The sequence below is a fragment of the Taudactylus pleione genome, unplaced genomic scaffold (genome assembly GCF_031769625.1).
Source record: "Taudactylus pleione unplaced genomic scaffold, aTauple2 ptg000377l, whole genome shotgun sequence".
NCBI lineage: Eukaryota > Metazoa > Chordata > Amphibia > Anura > Myobatrachidae > Taudactylus > Taudactylus pleione.
The window spans coordinates 8,003,242-8,022,368 of NW_028284778.1; the positions used below are offsets into that span (position 1 = coordinate 8,003,242).

Below are 19,127 nucleotides of genomic sequence, written 5' to 3' on the forward strand. Positions count from 1 at the left end.
CTCATCAGTGAAGCATGGTGGTGGTAGTGTCGTGGCGTGGGCATGTATGGCTGCCAATGGAACTGGTTCCCTTGTATTTATTGATGATGTGACTGACAAAAGCAGCAGAATGAATTCTGAAGTGTTTCGGGCAATATTATATGCTCATATTCAGTCAAATGCTTCAGAACTCATTCGACGGCGCTTCACAGTGCAGATGGACAATGACCCGAAGCATACTGCAAAACCAACCAAAGAGTTTTTTAAGGCTAAAAAGTGGAATGTTATGCAATGGCCAAGTCAATCCCCTGACCTGAATCCGATTTAGCATGCATTTCACTTGATGAAAACAAAACTGAAGGGAAAATGCCCCAAGAACAAGCAGGAACTGAAGACATTTGCAGTAGAGGCCTGGCAGAGCATCACCAGGGATGAAACCCAGCGTCTGGTGATGTCTATGCGTTCCAGACTTCAGGCTGTAATTGCCTGCAAAGGATTTGCAACAAAGTATTAAAAAGTGAAAGTTAGATTTAGGATTGTTTAGTTTGTCCCATTACTTTTGGCCCCTTAAAAAGTGGGACGCAAATATAGAAACTGTTGTAATTCCTACACCGTTCACCTGATTTGGATGTAATTACCCTCAAATTAAATCTGAAAGTCTGCTGTTAAAGCACATCTTGTTTGTTTCATTTCAAAGCCATTGTGGTGGTGAATAGAGGACAAAATATGAAAATTCTGTTAATGTCCCAATATTTATGCACCTGACTGTATATACCTATCATATGGGTTACCCTGTGGCCTCAGGGCAGCTAAGTTCCGGACTGTAGGGCAGCACTTGTACAGAGCTAAGCGCAGGGCACAGAGTATCTAATAATGTTACATGTACTGACTGGGCACTGTTATATAATAGCTCTTTCCCCATAGTGTCTGTGTGACCCTTGGAAAGTGCATTGAACGGCCAGGTGACCCGATAAGGGGAGGTTATTGTGTCACCCAGACACAGGCAGTGACATGTTAGTGAAGCCTGTGATTAACCATTTGCCCTAGTGACACCTTTGCCTTTTGGTCTTCCTGTATATTGGAGTTTCCTGTTCGTGCCTTCTGTACTAAGGAGACCAGTCATGTAACACGCCGTGTTTAAGTCATAATAATTTAGTTTTCTTCATGTTGAGTAAATATTCTGTGTAATAAGTGTCAGGCTTATCCCAGGAGGAATGTAATTAACCTGTTACTGTGAAATTAATATTCTATTTAATTTTGGTTTCCTGATGTGATAATTTATGTAGAGAGGTTTGGGCTGGGCCCCCGCTGTGTTACATACATTTTCTGTATGTAAAGAACTGATGTGGCTTTGTAAGGTGTATACCCTCTTGACTATCTGAGAGGAGAGAACCTGTGTAACACCTTGTATGCTTTGGAATAACTGTCTTTGTAAAGACATATCCTATGAGAAATAAATATCCAATTTCCTTAGACAGCTGCATCTGCTCGTATCCTGTGACTACCAGAGTAGCACCAAACACTAGTACCAGCTATTCTGGTTTGAGCCCAGTGTCCACAAGCTCAGTCCCTCTGCCAGCTACACTCTAGACTAGTCCACAGTGACCTAATTTATTTTGTGTCAGATTTGTGCCTAAAGTCCTCAATGCAGTCAATCAAGGCGATATGAGACCGTTTTGGGTGTGGCTCAGTAGCCTATGCTTGTTTAGGTGTTAGCCTCTGGATCTGGGAGGTGAGCACATGTTTCCAGCAGTTTAATGGTGTTTGAGGCATATACATTAAAAATACTTGCCAGTGTTCTCCCCAGAAAATTTTTCCAGCCGGGTGACATCAAGAAGTAGCCGGTTGAGGGCCTTCGCAATAATAAAATTATTTAAACTTGAAATAACATTTTATATATTAATTCTCCTCTTATTATTAGAGGCCCAGTCATCTGATTATGAAAAAGCTGCAAAGTCTGCAGGATCTGGTACTTTTTATACAGTTCCCAGATACTGTCCCCACTTGCAGGCTCCCAAAGTGCCGGGTGGTAGGCTGTCTCTTGCCAGGTGTTGCACCCGCAAAAAAACAGCCTGGGGAGAACACTGCTTGCAAGAACCTTGATACTTTGCTGTAAGCTTAAATGTTTTGCTTAAGTCCTTGTGCTTGGATTGCTATATGTACCCAGGTTTGTAGTGGTGGCGCCAATGCCGACAACAATTGTCTTTATGTTTTGTATTACAATAAACATATAAACCCTGTGATTACTATAGCATAGCATAATATGTGACCATTATACATTGTACCATGACACAACGGAACTTCCCCATTTGTTGCTAATTTGGGGACCTGTCACCATAGTCTCTATTGGAAAACTATCCCTGTTACAGGGAAACAATACTTTTATCATGTATTTATTTTATCCCAGCAGATGGATATAACAGAAGGAAGATCTCAGAGGGACATCTCATCTTATCTACAGATGGTGACATAGAAGATCACAACATCACCCGAGATTCTCTAGGACAAAACCCTAACACTGCAATTATACATCCAGCACCTCACAGTGCACATGTGTCATCTGATCCCTCTGATATTGGGGAATGTTCTCCTGATACCTCTGATAGTGGTACACCTATTACAGCTCCTGCAGTTGATACAATATTTTCCTGTTCTATAGATGCCCAACAGAGCACAAAAGTCATTAATGATCAACCAACTAAGACCAGTGCAAAGCCCCATACATGCTATGAGTGTGGGAAATGTTTCACCTATAAATCAGTTCTTGTTACACATCAGAGAAGTCACACAGGTGAGAGGCCATTTCCATGTTCTGAGTGTGGGAAATGTTTTAAAAACAAATCAAATATTGTTACACATCAGAGACGTCACACAGGTAAGAAACCATTTCCATGTTGTGAGTGTGGAAAATGTTTTACAGGGAAATCACATCTTGTTAGACATCAGAGAAGTCACACAGGTGAGAAACCCTTTCCTTGCTCTGAGTGTGGGAAATGTTTTACACAGAAAATAGATCTTTTTAAACATCAGAGACGTCACACAGGTGAGAAACCATTTTCATGTTCTGAGTGTGGGAAATGTTTTACATCAACATCAAGTCTAATTCGACATCAAAGATGTCACACAGGTGCTGAACATTTGCCATGCTCTGAGTGTGGGAAATGTTTTACACAGAAATCACATCTTGTTAAACATCAAAGAACTCACACAGGTGAGGGACAGTTGCCATGCTCTGAATGTTTGAAATGTTTTACACAGAAATCAGATCTTGTTAAACATCAGAGACGTCACACAGGTGAGAAACCGTTTCCATGCTCTGAGTGTGGGAAATGTTTTACAGCAAAATCAAGTCTAATTGCACATCAAAGATGTCACACAGGTGAGAAACCATTTCCATGCTCTGAGTGTGGGAAATGTTTTACACAGAAATCAGATCTTATTAGACATCAGAGACTTCATACAGGAGAGAAACCGTTTCCATGCTCTGAGTGTGAGAAATGTTTTACACAGAAATCACATCTTGTTACACACCAAATAATACATAAAACATTAACTGATAGACATGAAACAGTACTTTAGCCGACATATTTTAAGCATTTGAATTACTCTATTGTGTTTAGAGAACCAGCAATAGCAGAATGGACAATACACAGTAGAAAACAAATTGCTAATCTGTACATATAGTATAAGCTGCTCAAATCAAAATATTAGAAATACATATTGTTAATAAAATATAGATGAGCGCTGTGGTGTAGATCTTGTGCATATGTAAGCCAAGTAAAATGCAAAACACATAATATGTTAAATCTCTTGTGAACAACTGGTGTGGAGCACAAGTAGGCTGACAGCTCTCGGTAATGTGGGATAGTGAGTCATATTTGAAAGTTATTATTTAGGGCATTACATAGTGCAATCAGTATACAAAACATTGGTACATTTTCCACACAACAATCAGACTATAATAAAGGGAAGTATATATTACACAGTCATGGACAACAGAAGGGAACAGACATTGGAAAGTACAGGGAGGGAAGATTTATTTCGTGTTGCTAACCAAAAGCAATTAGTCCTTAGTCTCCTTGAACTCTAGTCAAGAGAACCATGTGGAGACAAATTCCCAATGTCCGTCCATCGTGGAGAACATCACATCTTCCATCTGATTTTATACGTATGTGATGTAATGAGTTGCTGTAATTGTCATTACCTGTGTGTGATTGGGATCAGTGAAGCATAGATTATAGTAGCACACACTGCCTGTTATATACTCACACACACACTGTGCTATGTATGTCCTTTGATCAATCTGCATTTCATTCCATTGACCAATTGACTCAGATGTAGGCCTGTGTCTTATCAGCCATACTATATCTTACTAATCAGTCTTAGGGGGCAGCTAGCTAAGGGGGGCAGCTAACTGTGGTAATACACAAAGGGCCTGATTCAGAGCCGTTCGCAAGCGGCTCGATGTTAATGCCCTGTGCATGCGCCGCGTCTGGCATGCGCGAGCCCTACTGAGCGACTGAAGTTCAGTCGCTATGGGCTCGCAACAAGACGGACTGCTGTCGATGTTGATTTACAGCTCGCCCCGTTTTGTGGGCGGATAGGGGGGGTGGCCGGACAAACGCAGGCGTTCCCTTAGGAACGCCTGGCGTTTGTTGGGAGGGGTCACTGACATCACTAGTGATGTCAGTATTGGACTTCCTGCTCTATTAAAGCTGGAAATCCACTCGGGCTTGCGACAGCTAGACCCTTCCCCAGGGTCTCGTCGCAAGGCCGATGGTCGCGATTATCGCGACGGTTTCCTGGACGCTTGGAAAAGCTGTGGATGGTCTCCCACAGCTTTACGAGCAGTCAGAGTAAAAAAAATAAAAATACACCAACATTCAGAGCGAGCGCCTGTCAGCAGCGAGCAGCTCTAAATGATGTCCAAAGTGTAGAATAACTAAGTGGGTTTTCTAAACAGTTAAAAAAAACAGTGTAACAAACAGTGATCACAATCTGTGACCAGGTAATTTCATATGACATTTGTTTATGTACTGTCCTACAAATTTCAACTTTTTAATCCAAAATCAACATGTGTTAAAAAAGAGCTTTTTCTTATATTATTCCATGGTATCTTCTCTAAGGTTATTACATATGTCACTCTCCTTGTATCTCACCCCTCTGTACACATTGCCTCCTCATTACTCTACTCCCCTGTTATATACACACATGAGCTTTTTCCTATATCACTCCATGGTATCTTCTCTAAGGCTATTACATCAGTCACTCTCCCTGTATCAGAAGCTTTGTTGTGTTAGGCACTAGCGCTACAGTGTTTCCCACTTGTGTGTCGGGAGCCGCTGGACACACAAGTTGTCCAAACTTGTGAATATTAGACGAAAGGGTGGTGTCCAGCGCTAACCTGAAAACTAAAATACTTTATGAAATATAATATGATGTGGTATGTACTCAATGCATTGATGAATTTTAAAACATATTTATTAATAGTTGTTTTGTCCTGAGTAAATGCAGATATGATTGGAAATAAATTAAAAATTAAAATTGCGGTATTGATGAACAAATGTTCCTGAATGTTGGGCTTTTATTAGGTGAGGTCAGATGGCTCCTTTTGGGGTGCCTCTTTCCGTAGGGTAGAGCTATGCCTACGTATCCCTTTGGCCCAATGCTCTAAAATTATTGAGCTGGCAGCAATGGCTCAGTTCAATCTAATGTCCTTGTTGCACCCTTTAGGGTGTCACTTTCCGTATAGCAATATAGCCTATGTCTCCCTTTTAACACTGAAAAGTGACAACACTATGGGTGTGTATTTGTCCCACTTTTGCTCTCAATTGGTCCTATGTTCTCTGCAGTGGCATGGGTACTCTGATCCGTTCACCTGCAGTATCCTCCTGTATAGCTGTAACACTTTGTGGAGGTACAGTGGACCAGGTACATTGAGGTGTCTTGGTCTGCCCTTGCTAAGGGGTAACATTCTGTATGATTAGCTAAATCATACGTACCCTCACTGAATAAGTACAGTAAGTGGAAATGAGTGCAGTGTATCTGCAAGTAACTGGGGGCGGCGTCCCGCACACCCGGTCTTACCAGTGGTGATGTCCTATGTAGCCGGCTACCACCGCGTACCGTCTCCCGCTTGTATTAGTCGGCATGTGATGTGTGCCTTCTCCACCGGATCTCCCTTGCCGCGCGGTGCTGTCTGTGGATTCCTGCTGCTTGGATACTGCAGCTGATAGTGGGTCGCGTGTGGAGCAACTCGTTTCAGCCAATAGGCCTTCCTCAAGGTTCTCTCCCTATATGTCAACCCTCAGTACAAATTGCCACCTCATTACTCTACTCCCCTCTTATATACACACATGAGCTTTTTCCTATATTACTCCATGGTATCTTCTCTGAGGCTATTACAGCTGTCACTCTCCCTGTATGTAACCCCTCTGTACACATTGCCACCTCAATACTCTACTCTCATGTACACACATGAGCTTTTTCCTATATCACTCCATAATATCTTCTCTAAGGCTATTACATCTGTCACTCTCCCTGTATCTCACTCCTCTGTACACATTGCCTCCTCAATACTCTACTCCCCTCCTCTTACAGTGAGGCAAAAAAGTATTTGGACAGCCACCAATTGTGCAAGTTGTTGAACTTTAAAAGATGAGAGAGGTCTGTAATTTCCATCATAGGTACACTTTAACTGTGAGAGACAGAATCAGAACAAAAAATTCCGGAAATCACATTGTATGATTTTTAAACAATTTATTTGTATATTCTTGCGGGAAATAAATATTTGGACACCTACCAACCAGCAAGAATTCTGTCTTTCACAGACCTGTTACTTCTTCTTTAGGAAGCTCATCTATCCTCCACTTGTTACCTTTATTAATGGCACCTGTTTGAACTGGTTAACTGTATAAAAGACACCTGTCCACACCCTCAAACAGACTGCAACCTCTCCACCATGGCCAAGACCAGAGAGCTGTCTAAGGACACCAGTGACAAAATTGTAGACCTGGACAAGGCTGGGATGAGCTACTCGACAATAGGCAAGCAGCTTGGTGAGAAGAGATAAACTGTTGGCACAATTATTAAAAAATTTAATTTAAAGAAATACAAAATCACTGACAATCTCCCTCGACCAGGGGCTCCATTCAAGATCTCACCTCGTGGGGTATCAATGATCTTGAGAACGGTGAGGGATCAGCGCAGTACTACACAGGGGGACCTGGTCAATGACCTCAAGAGAGCTGGGACCACAGTCACAAAGGTTACCATTAGTAACACACTACGTCATGGATTCAAATCCTGCAGCACCCAAAAAGGTCCCCCTGCTTAAGCCAGTACATGTTCTGGCCCGTCTAAAGTTTGCCCGTGACCATATGGATGATCCAGAGGAGGATTGGGAGAATGTCATGTGGTCAGATGAGCTTGAAATAGAACTTTTTGGTATAAACTCCACACGCCGTGTTTGGAGGGAGAAGAATGATGAGTGGCATCCCAAAAACACCATACCCACTATGAAGCATGGGGGTGGAAACATCATGCTTTGGGGATGCTTTTCTGCAAAGGGGACAGGACGACTGATCAGTATTATGGAGAGGATGATTGGGGCCATGTATCGTGACATTTTGGGGAAAAACCTCCCCTCAGAGCATTGAAGATGCAACGTCGCTGGGTCTTCCAGCATGACAATGACCCCAAACACACTGCCCGGGCAACTAAGGAGTGGCTCTGTAAGAAGCATTTCAAGGTCCTGGATTGGCCTAGCCAGTCTCCAGACCTCAACCCAATAGAAAATCTGTGGAGGGAGTTGAAAGTCTGTGTTGCCCGGTGAAAGCCCCAAAACATGACACATCTAGAGAAGATCTGCATTGAAGAGTGGGCCAAAATACCTGCTGCAGTGTGTGCAAACCTGGTCAAGAACTACAGGAAATGTTTGACCTCTGTAATTGCCAAACGAGGTTACTTTACAAAGTATTGAGTTAAACTTTTTGATTGTCCAAATATTTTTTTTCCGCAAGAATATACAAATAAATTGTTTAAAAATCATACGTAATTTCCGGAATTTTTTGTTCTGATTCTGTTTCTCACAGTTAAAGTGTACCTATGATGGAAATTAGACCTCTCTCATCTTTTAAAGTGCAACAACTTGCACAATCGGTGGCTGCCCAAATACTTTTTTGCCCCACTGTATGTACACACATGAGCTTTTTCCTTAACTCCCCTCTTATATACACACATGGGCTTTTTTCTATATCACTCCATGGTATCTTCTCTAAGGCTATTACATCCATCACTCTCCCTGTTTCTCACCCCTCTGTACACATTGCCACCTCATTACTCCTCTCTTATATTCACACATGAGCTTTTTCCTATATCACTCCATGGTATCTTCTCTAAGGCGATATACATCCGTCAGTCTTCCTGTATCTCACCCCTCTGTACACATTGTCTCCTCATTACTCTACTAAACTCTTATATACACACATGAGCTTTTTTCTATATCACTCCATGGTATCTTCTGCAAGGCTATTACATCCGTCACTCTCCCTGTATGTCACCCTCTGTACACATTGTCGTCTCATTACTCTACTCCCCTCTTTTATACAGACATGAGATTTTTCGTATATATCACTACATGGTATCTTCTCTAAGGCTATTACAGCCGTCACTCTCCCTGTATCTCGCCCCTCTGTATACATTGCTGCCTCAATACTGTTCTACCCTCTTAAATACACACATGAGCTTTTCCTATATCACTTCATGATCTCTTCTCTAAGGCTATTACAGCCGTCACTCTCCCTGTATATCACCCCTCTGTACACATTGCCACCTCATTCATCTACTCCCCTCTTATACACATATATCACTCCATGGTATCTTCTCTAAGGCTATTACATCCGTCACTCTCCCTGTATCTCACCCCTCAGTACACATTGCCACCTCATTACTCTACTCCCCTCTTATATACACACACATGAGCTTTTTTCTATATAACAAGAAACATTGATATACACTGACAAACATCCTTAACCTGTCACCATAAAAATCTTTCATACACCTCTTACAACTATTATCTCTCCTGCTTTTATTAGCTGGTGACATATCTCCAAATCCAGGCCCCACTCATAATGGAATATAAATCCAGCAAACCTCATAAACATGATTCTCCCATCACCCTCCCAGTCACTATAATGGCCTTATGGAATGCACGCTCTGTCTGCAACAAAGTTACATCCATCCATAACTCTTTGAGCAAAATTTACTAAGTGGCGGTTTGACAGCGGTTTCTATTTTATTCTAAACCCCGGTGGTTTGGTGGCGGTTTCTATTGTATGCTAAGCCCTGGGGCTTTGGTGGTGGTTTCTATTCTATTCTAAATCCCAGGGGTTTGGATTTGCATCAGTTTCTAAATGACAGCCCTGTTCTATTCTATTCTAAAATGTGTTCTGATTGTGGTTTGGCGGCGGTTTTGCTATCTGCAGATTTACTAAGGCCAAAACCCCTGCAAAACTGCCATCAAAGCACGTTATAGGATAGAACAGGGCTGTCATTTAGAAACTGCTGCAAAACAAAACCCCCAGGGTTCAGAATAGAATAGAAACCGTCACCAAACCCCCGGGATTTAGAATAGAATAGAAACCGCCACCAAACCCCCGGGGCTTGGAATAGAATAGAAACCACCACTAAACCGCCGGGGTTTAGAATAGAATAGAAACCACCGTCAAACCGCCGCTTAGTAAATTTTGCCCTTTATCTCAAACAGACCTCTCGTCTTAGCCTCCTACTCTACTACCTCTCCTCTTGATTCTATACCCTTATAAATCAGTAAAAATCTGATTCCTGTGCTCATCCCAAGCTTAACTAAAATCTGTTGTGAGGTTCTGAATTTGTTGTGGACCCGGGGTGGTGATAGGAGCAGACACAGAAGCAGACTTAAATGAAAAAGTGGAGTTTTTAATAAGTGAGTTAGAAGACATGGGAATGGCAAATATAAAGTCCAGGTATAGCACTAAAGTGCACTTGATAACTGTAGTGGGGGTTAATGGAAATGTCCAGATAGTGACAGGCAGGAACAGTCCAGTAAACAAATATGATGAGCTGTAACTGAATGCAGGAATGATGAGCTGTAACAAATGCAGGCAGAGGTAATGGAGTCCAGCTGGGAGTGAAGGGAGGCAAGGTGCAGGGAACAGCAGGTTCAGGTACTCAGGCAGGTGAAAGGTATGTGGAGGGTGCAGGGTAAATCCAGCAGGTTGGAGTCAAGGTTCAGGCTAGTAGCGTAACAGACAGGCAGGTAAGGCACAGGTACACTCTCTCAGCCGCAGCTGAGAAACACGCTGCACTGGCAAAGGAAGGAAGGCTCTGGACCTTCCTAAATACTCAGTGCCGCGCTGTGACTGGCTGGAATGAGCACATGACCTACCAGGATTGGACAGCCGGAATCGCATGGACGCAGGCAAGATGGCGGCGCCCATGCCAATGGAACGGAAACACCGCCAGACCTCACCAGGCCTAGTGGCAGTGTGCCCGCACAGAACCACGTGCAGCCAATGCCCCTCGCCAAACACCAGCACCGCTGCCAGAGACCCCCCCCGCCATAACGACCTCACAGGTAATACCCGGTGACTACCATGCCGAAAAACCCTGGCCGTGACATCTGTAATCGTTCTTTCTCTATGTGTATCTTCCCATCACTGTATAGGCATGCAGTGATTACTCCCATTCTGAAATAAAACTTCTAACCCTAAATCTCTCAAATTACCGTTCCAGCTTCCATACCCCTCCATGCTGTTTGGGAGACTTGTCTACACTCGCCTCACACACTTTCTTGACTCACACAAATTATTGGACCCACGTTAGTCCGGCTTTCATTCCCAACAATCCACAGAGATGGCACTGAATAAAGTAGTAAATGATCTGGTCACTGCCAAGGCTATATGCCATTACTCGCTTCTTATTCTAGATCTCTTTGATACTTTTGATACTGTTGACCACTCTTCTCATGCAAACACTACATTCCCCCCACACTTAGTGGCTGATTCTGGGTTGGGAGTAAAGCCATAAAAATCAGAAAGTAGCTGTGCACCTTAGCAATCCATGCTGTAATATCAGGGGGGACAAAAACAATGTGATTTTTTTATATTTTAGCCCTGCCCCCTACATACTGATGTGCGATTCTTTGTATTATCTCCCCATCCTAATCATTACACTAGGATGCTGGTAGGATACAGGAGATCCATGCTCTCTTTTTGGGGGTGCGGGGGACTACCAAAAAATCAGAGTCACCAGCACCTTCTGGGAGAGAAGACAAGTATGGTGCAAAGTTACTGCTCGTTTTTGCTTTGCTCCCTCCCCAGTATCAGCCCCTTAATGTTTCTCAACACAGGAGCAGTGCATCGGTTTAGTGTGTCATCAGCATCACTAATTGCCTATAACCAGCTTTGGGGAGACCTTGAGATTCCTCTGGTGTAACCCCATAGGCCTGTAGTTACTGTCAGTGTAGCAAAAAAGTAGATTTTGCATCCACATGGGCATAACTGCACAGGATATGTTGGTATAAACATGTAACTTGTCCTTTTTGACTTGGTATGGAATATTATTCATGTATAGAAATTACAAGCCTTTGAAGATGAGCAGCAAAAAGGTTTATTAAGTTCTGTATTCCTGCCTGAGCCATACATTTCCAAATTGTATATGGCACATTAGGATGTCCAGGGAATTTACCTGACAGCTGGCCAGCTCCTTGATAGCCAGTCTGTAAGAGATCTGTGTTCTGTGTTGGGTCAGAGATCAAAGACGTGGGTCTGGTTATAACCCCACAGGGGGTTAGGCTTACAGGCCAATGAGAGACAGACTGACCAGCAAGGTGTCGAATCTCTCCTAACCTTTAAGCTTCAAACAGGAGGGAGTGAGCAGTTACCTAACCCCTGCTTACCTGATCAAGAAACCCTGTAGCTTCAGCCAGCTGGGCAATACCCTCTGAGCTGACAAGGGTTAAAATCACCCCAGGGAGGGGGGTGAAAGGGGATCTTGGAAAGCAGGCATAAAAATGTAACACGCCAAACAGAGAATTACACAAGGCGATCTTTAGTAAGATCGCCTTGTCTAGGGCCTGTCGATACTTTGTCAAGGCCAAAGGCTCGTAAGTCCCTCCAAGATCCATGATGACAGAAGAGGAAGTGCCTCACCACGGAAGTAATCTTCATCTTCCGTAAGTCCTCGTTGGCATTCCTGATACTTCCAATATGCTCAAGAATGCGTTGTTTCAGAGGTCTGGTCGTCATACCGACATATCTCTTGTCACATGGGCATTCTAGACAGTAAATTACACCAGTTGTATTACAATTGATGTAATGTTGGAACTTGTGTTTCCTCCCAAATCTGTCTGTTATGTCCATTTTGCTACTGATCATGTTAGGACAGGCTTTGCATTGTCCACAAGCAAATGAACCAGTAATTACAGGCTTTTTCTTGGATTCTAATGAAAAATAACTCCGAACACACATGTCCTTCAGACTTCTGGCTCTACGCCAGCTGAATTGGACCCGTGGGTCTAAAACTCTTTGTAAATCTGGGTCCAACCTCAGAATATTCCAATGTTTCTGAACAATGGCTTGAATAGATTGCCACTCAGAACAGAAATTGCCGATAAATCTGATCTTGTCTGGTACTTCTGTGATTTCTCTATTTCTGGGAAAGCAGTGTGTCCCTATCAATCTTGGATACAGAATGATAGGCTTTCTTGATCAGCCTATTGCTATATCCCCTATTTCTCAGTCTAATTGCCAGTTCCTTACTCTGAACAGGTGCTGTTATCAGAGCAGTTTCTCCTCAGCCTAAGATATTCACCTTTGGGTACATTGTGTATTGTCGGAGGAAAATGACTACTGTCATGGTGTAACAGACTGTTTGTAGCTGTAGGTTTGTGGAAGAGATCCGACGATAGATTACCTTGATCGTCTATGAGCAGTTTGAGGTCCAAAAAGGTAATTGACTCCCTACTAATCTCATACGTGAATCTCAAATTGAGGTCATTGATGTTTAATTTAATCATGAATTCATGGAATTTTAACTGTGATCCGTTCCAGATAACCAAAATGTCATCGATGTAACGGACCCAGAGCAGTATCGATGAGTTAAATTCATCATTTTCCTCATTAAAAACATGGGTACGCTCCCACCACCCCAAAAATAAATTGGCGTGGGTGGGAGCGCATGCAGACCCCATTGCTGTTCCCCTCATTTGTAGATAATACTTTCTATTGAACAGAAAGAAATTCCTACGTAAAATAAATTCCAGTAGTTCAATCAGAAACCTGTTAAGCTCCGATGTATCTGTCATATTCAGGAAGAATTTACTGCCTGTATGCCCTTATGATGAATACTCGTATACAATGACTCAACATGGACACTGGCCAGTATCTGATTAGTTTCCAATTTGATGTCATGAATTTTCCTAAGTACATCACGAGTATCTTGGACATAGGAAGGTAGCGTAGTGACATACTGTCTAAGGTGTGTATCGACAAAAATACTAGCCTGTTCCGTTAACCCCCCTATGCCAGACACAATAGGTCACCCTGGTGGTTCAGCTCGCCCTTTGTGTACCTTAGGCAACAGGTAGAAGGTAGGAACTTTTGGGAACAAAACTCGTAAAAAATCAAACTCATGTTTGGTTATGATTCCGTCACATCTCGCCCGTTCTATAATCCTATTGTATATGTTGGTATAATTTTCCAGAGGGTTAAACAGTAGATGCTGATAGCAGTTTTGACCTTCAAGTTGGCGGTGTGCCTCTCTGAGGTACATGTCAGTGGGCCAGATGACAACATTTCCCCCTTTATCTGAGGGTTTGATAACCACATTCTGCCAGGTTTTAATTTCTTTTAGAGCTAAAATCTCATCTCTATCCAAATTATTCATTGTCCTTGTGGATTTGGTTCTAATAGTTTGGAGAAACATATCATTCATATCCCTGGATACAAGGTCCTGGAAGATCTTGATTTCGGGACAGTTAATATTTTGAGGAAAAAATGAAGATTTCCTTTTACATAGTGGTCTATTAGCCTTTCCACATGGTGCTGAGTCAGGGATGCTATTAGATTCCCATAGTTCTTCAAGGTTCGCAAGTGCCTCCATTTCTTCCACAGTACTTAATACGGAGGATTTCTCCCTGGAGTCAATGGAGTGCTCAGATGGAATTAGCCACTGTTCCAGTACTGATGTCTTTTTCGATGAGTCCTTGTCTGTCCTACAGGGCGTATTCAAAGGGTCAGTGGGATATTCCTCCTGGGTATATTCCTCGTTGTCATTTCTCTTATTAGAATGGAATTTAGCTAAAGACAGTTTCCTACAAAAGAGATGTAGATCCTTCTCCCAACTGAAGCGATCAAATTTTCCAGTAGGGGAAAACGATAATCCCCTTTGTAAAACCGCTATATGTTTCTCATTTAGTACAATGTCGGATAAGTTAATAATTTGTAACCTATCACATTCCACTAGCGTCGTTTGTTGATCCGCTGGGACTGGTGCTGTGGCAGAGGTCGCTCCCATGATCTGTCTTCCCTTTCTCTTCCCCCTCCTCATCTGTTTCCTCTTGGTGTTTTGAATCTGGACCTGGGTCCTTGAGGATTCTCTAAAAAAGATATCAAGGAGGAAGAAGGTCTGGGGGCAGCCGCATTATTAGGGTCTATAGTGTCTTCGGTACCCAAGGACTCTGCCTCTGATGAGGTATATTGCGGATTATAGGGCTTAATATAGTCTCTTCCAGTTTTTTTGTTCCTTCAGTGCATACGTTCTGCATTTCAAATCTATAAAACACACGGTATGCTCTCATACATTTAATAGAGGGACGCCTCTATATATACTATATACTTAATCTTTGATGAAATGGGGTCAATTATTGATTGTGGTATACAGCCTTTTAATTATGTTATGTTTTGTTGATAATTGTATGTTATTTATGTTATGTCATGTTAGATTTTCGCCATGTCTATGAGGAATATATTTCCTAGTGTAAATGATCATTATTTATGTTGCGAGATTTTGGTCAAGAGCTATTTTTGGTAATAATTAACCATATAATTGGTGATTATTAATCCCTCACACTAGTTCTGAGGAGGAGTATTTTCAATTAGATATTTTCCTGAATGGTTTCTATGACCATATAATACTGGGATTTAGTAAGTTGGCTATTATATTTCGACTATCCCGTTGCGCAACACGATCTTGAGATATTTATGTTTTGTGACTGTCTTTACTGTTTTGTTATATGTTATATATTGACTACGTGATTCTTGCCTATAGATTTAGCACTGATTTTAATAATACTAATAAATTTGAACTTTTTATGGTCTTTCATTACGTATATACTTTTTTTCCTTATGCTTTAATTTTGTGTAATTCTCTGTTTGGGGTGTGCCTCATTATTGGGGTCCTTTTTTCCTTTCCTCTTTTTACAATACTGTTATTACTCCAGGGAGCACCCCCTGACTGTACTATATCCCTATTACATACCTACCTGGAATCGCTGTACTCCTGTGCGACTGTTTTTCTTCTTTCGATCTCTGCTTTCCCTATTTCCTTGAGAGGCTATTGAAAGGTACAGATGATCCGAAGCTCGACTTTGGGACTGCCTCAAATCTGGACCACTGAAGTCAATGGTGTGGTTCGTTTCTCCAAATTTGTTATTTTCTTTTATTTCTTGGAAATTGTGAGTAATTGTGTGAACCCTTTTATTTTAACATTATATATCGTGTAATTTTTTGTAACTAAGCTTTGAAGATATTCTTGAATTAAAACATTAATTCTAGTTCTGGAACTGTGTTTTTATGACCCAAGGCCTCATTTGGCCCATGTTACTGTACCTATTTTTCTAAGTATTGATAATTGTGTGTATGCAGGTGAGAGCAAAAGCTCACCTTATGTTTTAGCATTACAGTTTCCTTTTGCTGGTGGCAGATATGTGGTTTATTTAACCACACATGCTGAGGTAACTGGTAAAAGTCTCGGGCGGCGATTCTCAGATTGGCGGATCTGGAGGATTGACCGGCAGGTCCGTGACAATTGGTTTGCAGCGGCGGGATTATAAGTGTTTTATTTTTATAAAAACTTAAGTGAAGGAGGGAGTACTCTGAGAGAGGAACCCAAGTTCACCAGATACCAGAACTCAAAGTTTATATTAGTAAAAGACAAAAGAATGAAGGCTGCGCTAAACCTATACTATAAGGGATGCTAGCCTTGGGGTTTATAGGGATTCACCTCCCCTAATACAATGTTAAAAAACAGAAAGAAGTTCACCCCTGGCACTTCACATATTGATTAGAATATATATAGAACACAAGATACAATAGTAATTGTATAACAAATGTTTATTTAAAATGATATACCTCAGAGGTGTGCTTTACACTCTGCAGCCTCCCGGTCCATGGCAGCTTTACGCTCTGTAGCCTCCAAGTCCATAGCTGCTCTGTATCCAACAGTCTGCATGGTATCGAACTGCTTTACAAGCTACAGCACCAGCTCAGGGTTCGGCTCTTTCACATACTTAAAGGCCGAGTCTAGAGTCTAGCCTTTCAAGCAGAGCAGAAGACTGACTTTGGACAAATGATGTCACACTGTGTGCCTGCTATCTATAAGTCTATTGAACTATGTGATTCATCTCAGGTATTATATGATGGTTTTAAATCTTGCAATGACGTGACTCTGTGTAAAGCATCTGAAATGCCCAGTGACCATTGTGCATATTCTAATGAAATAGGGATATGTGGAGGGGAGAGGTGCCAGAGGTGACTCTTACAATTATGGGGACATATGCTAGGAACCAGAATATAGTGTGGAATGATGCAGAAACTCCTAATAGTGATATGTTTAGAGAGAGTACTGTCACACATGCTACTGGGTTAGAAAGTGAAACTTTTTCCCCTGGTTGGAGAGTATCTGGACTTGGAAGCAGGGCAAGGCAGTAGGGAGGTGAGCTTGCCGGGGACAGATCAGGGGAGGTATTTGAAGGTCCAAGAGGAATGTTCTTTTGCCATGAAGTCTGCTAATGCCACTTCCCCTTAGGTACCCTTGGACGCTCATCCAGGTATGGGTAAGTTTACTAATGGGGATGATAATGGGTCTATGTTGAGAAATGGCCTCTTAAAACCTCTATGCTGTACTGAACTTTCCCCGGATCCAGCAAATAATCTGTTAATGTCTTTGGTATTGGTAGTAATGCTTTTGCTGGTAAAAATGTATTAGAGCCAGGCAGTCAGAGTATGAGCCAGGACTTCGGTGATGTGATGCTGGGGAGGTGTCAGTGGCCATTGAGGTCACGCAGCCTCCCAGGGTGAGTGAGACCTGGTGTTTGCAGTTGTCCCCCTGACCCCCCCCCTTGCCATCAGCTCACTCACACACACAAAAGCAGATCTCCCCCCACCTCTTGAGCCCTCTGTGAAAAGCCTAGCTGAATAGATGGAACAGGGGTCTGTCTGCAAAAGCACAAAACAGGAATATGGGGACGTTCATATTCCTTCAGCAATTCACGAATATATGCAAGCTTATGTAACTTTATTTTCCTGCACTGCAATTTAGAGTATAGCCTCAGGCCTAGAGAGGATAAGTTCTTCCCTTTCCTCTCTAAAGCAAGTGTGTGTCTGATGCAGCAGCCATTTTGTTTGATATTGTAGCTAAAAGTATGTTAAATGATGTATTAAAAAGTATGTAGAGATTAGTGTTTTATTTCCCTGCAGGTGTGATTAACTGTAGAGATATGTATAGGTTAAACTGATATATCCATTGTTCTAGCAATAAGAATTATGGGTTTAAAATGTATCAGTTTTGATATGTGCAGAACAGCTGACAGCAAGTCTCAGTTTTTATAAAAACAAATTACCTAATTCAAGATAGCATTTGTCTGCAATAGTCAGAAATGAAGGCTAAATGAGCAATTATGTTAGAATTCTACATGGAAACAAAAAGATAACAGAATAGTGTCAATATTATGGCCAAGACACAGGTAACCAATCAGGGCCTAGCACGTATTAAATTAATATTACCCATTGGATTAATTGGAGCTATAGACAGCATTATAGTATAAAGTTAACCAGAGAAAGGAGGGGGGGAGCAGTCGGAGAACAGAGGAGAGAGCACACAGCGAGGGTCTGGGGGTGCTGTTGCCATACGTTTGTATGAAGTATTGACTGGCTGCTACTCTGCACTGTGTGTGTCAATTTTATTTTACAAGTATTCCCTACTGCTGTTGGTATAACTTATGTTTTTTTGTTGTAACTGCATTGGCAAAATATATGTATAATTAAGCTGTCTTTAAGTAAAAGCGTTGTCATTTATTTTAAAATCTGTATTTGTGTGAATAATTCATTATGCTTTATAACAAATAAGGTTTGTAAGTAATCTAGAACACATCGCGTTATCAATCATGGAGGCCTGAGCGAGATCCAGGGAGGTCAATGCCCGCTCTGTGTCGGGGAGAGAAGGAGATAGAGTGCACGGGCAGTAAGTTGTTTTGCTCATAAATTTATTTTTTAAGTGCAGTATTGTTTTTCTCCTCCTCCCTCGGTCTCTGATGGAGCGGTAAGTTAAACTTTGCTTGTATTAAATGAGTGTTCTCGATTTGTTCATTCTTGTTAGAATTTTGATTAGGTTTTCCCCTTATTTTAATAGTGTGATTATAATAAGTGTAATTTTGCAGCCTGTCAGAAGATTTGTGCTGTGAGCTGTGTGTTTTTTCTTCTTCTTTCTCCTTCTCAGTCTGGGCAGTGTGCCAGTAGATAAGAAAAAGTTATTTTGTCCTGCGGAACACTTTCCACTGAAATATTGGTATTCTTTAAATTTGAAAATTGAGTGATTGTCTTTGCATTATTCTTTTTGTTGGTATGTTGATTTCTGAAATTATTACTGGATTGTAAGTTTTAAGGGATTGCATTATCTGTCAGATATGGGACACACTTATATGCTATAATAATTTCTTTAGAATGTCTTGAACTTGTAAATATCAAGGAATTGCATTGATATCTTCTGTTTCTCTTTCTGCTCATTCTGGAAAAAAAAAATTGTGCAAACCAGTTTTTTTTTTTCCCCCTTCCTTCCCTCTTTTTTGCGGGAAAAAGTTGTGTGTATGTGTATGGTTGGCTGACCTTTAT

At 41.7% G+C, this 19,127-nt stretch overlaps 1 protein-coding gene and 1 pseudogene across 2 annotated transcripts in view; one reads left to right on the forward strand and one right to left on the reverse strand.

Annotated features, from left to right (window-relative positions):
* The window catches only part of LOC148508117 (uncharacterized), a 144,745-nt gene that overhangs the window by 65,266 nt on the left and 60,352 nt on the right, over nucleotides 1-19,127 (forward strand). The window contains exons 8-9 of the mRNA XM_088445297.1: nucleotides 2,771-3,467; nucleotide 4,738. Coding sequence (XP_088301423.1) covers nucleotides 2,771-3,467; nucleotide 4,738 — 698 coding nt within the window. The remainder of the gene's footprint in view (nucleotides 1-2,770; nucleotides 3,468-4,737; nucleotides 4,739-19,127) is intronic.
* LOC148508118 (uncharacterized) overlaps nucleotides 1-19,127 on the reverse strand; it is a 91,203-nt pseudogene that overhangs the window by 37,464 nt on the left and 34,612 nt on the right. The window lies entirely within an intron of this gene.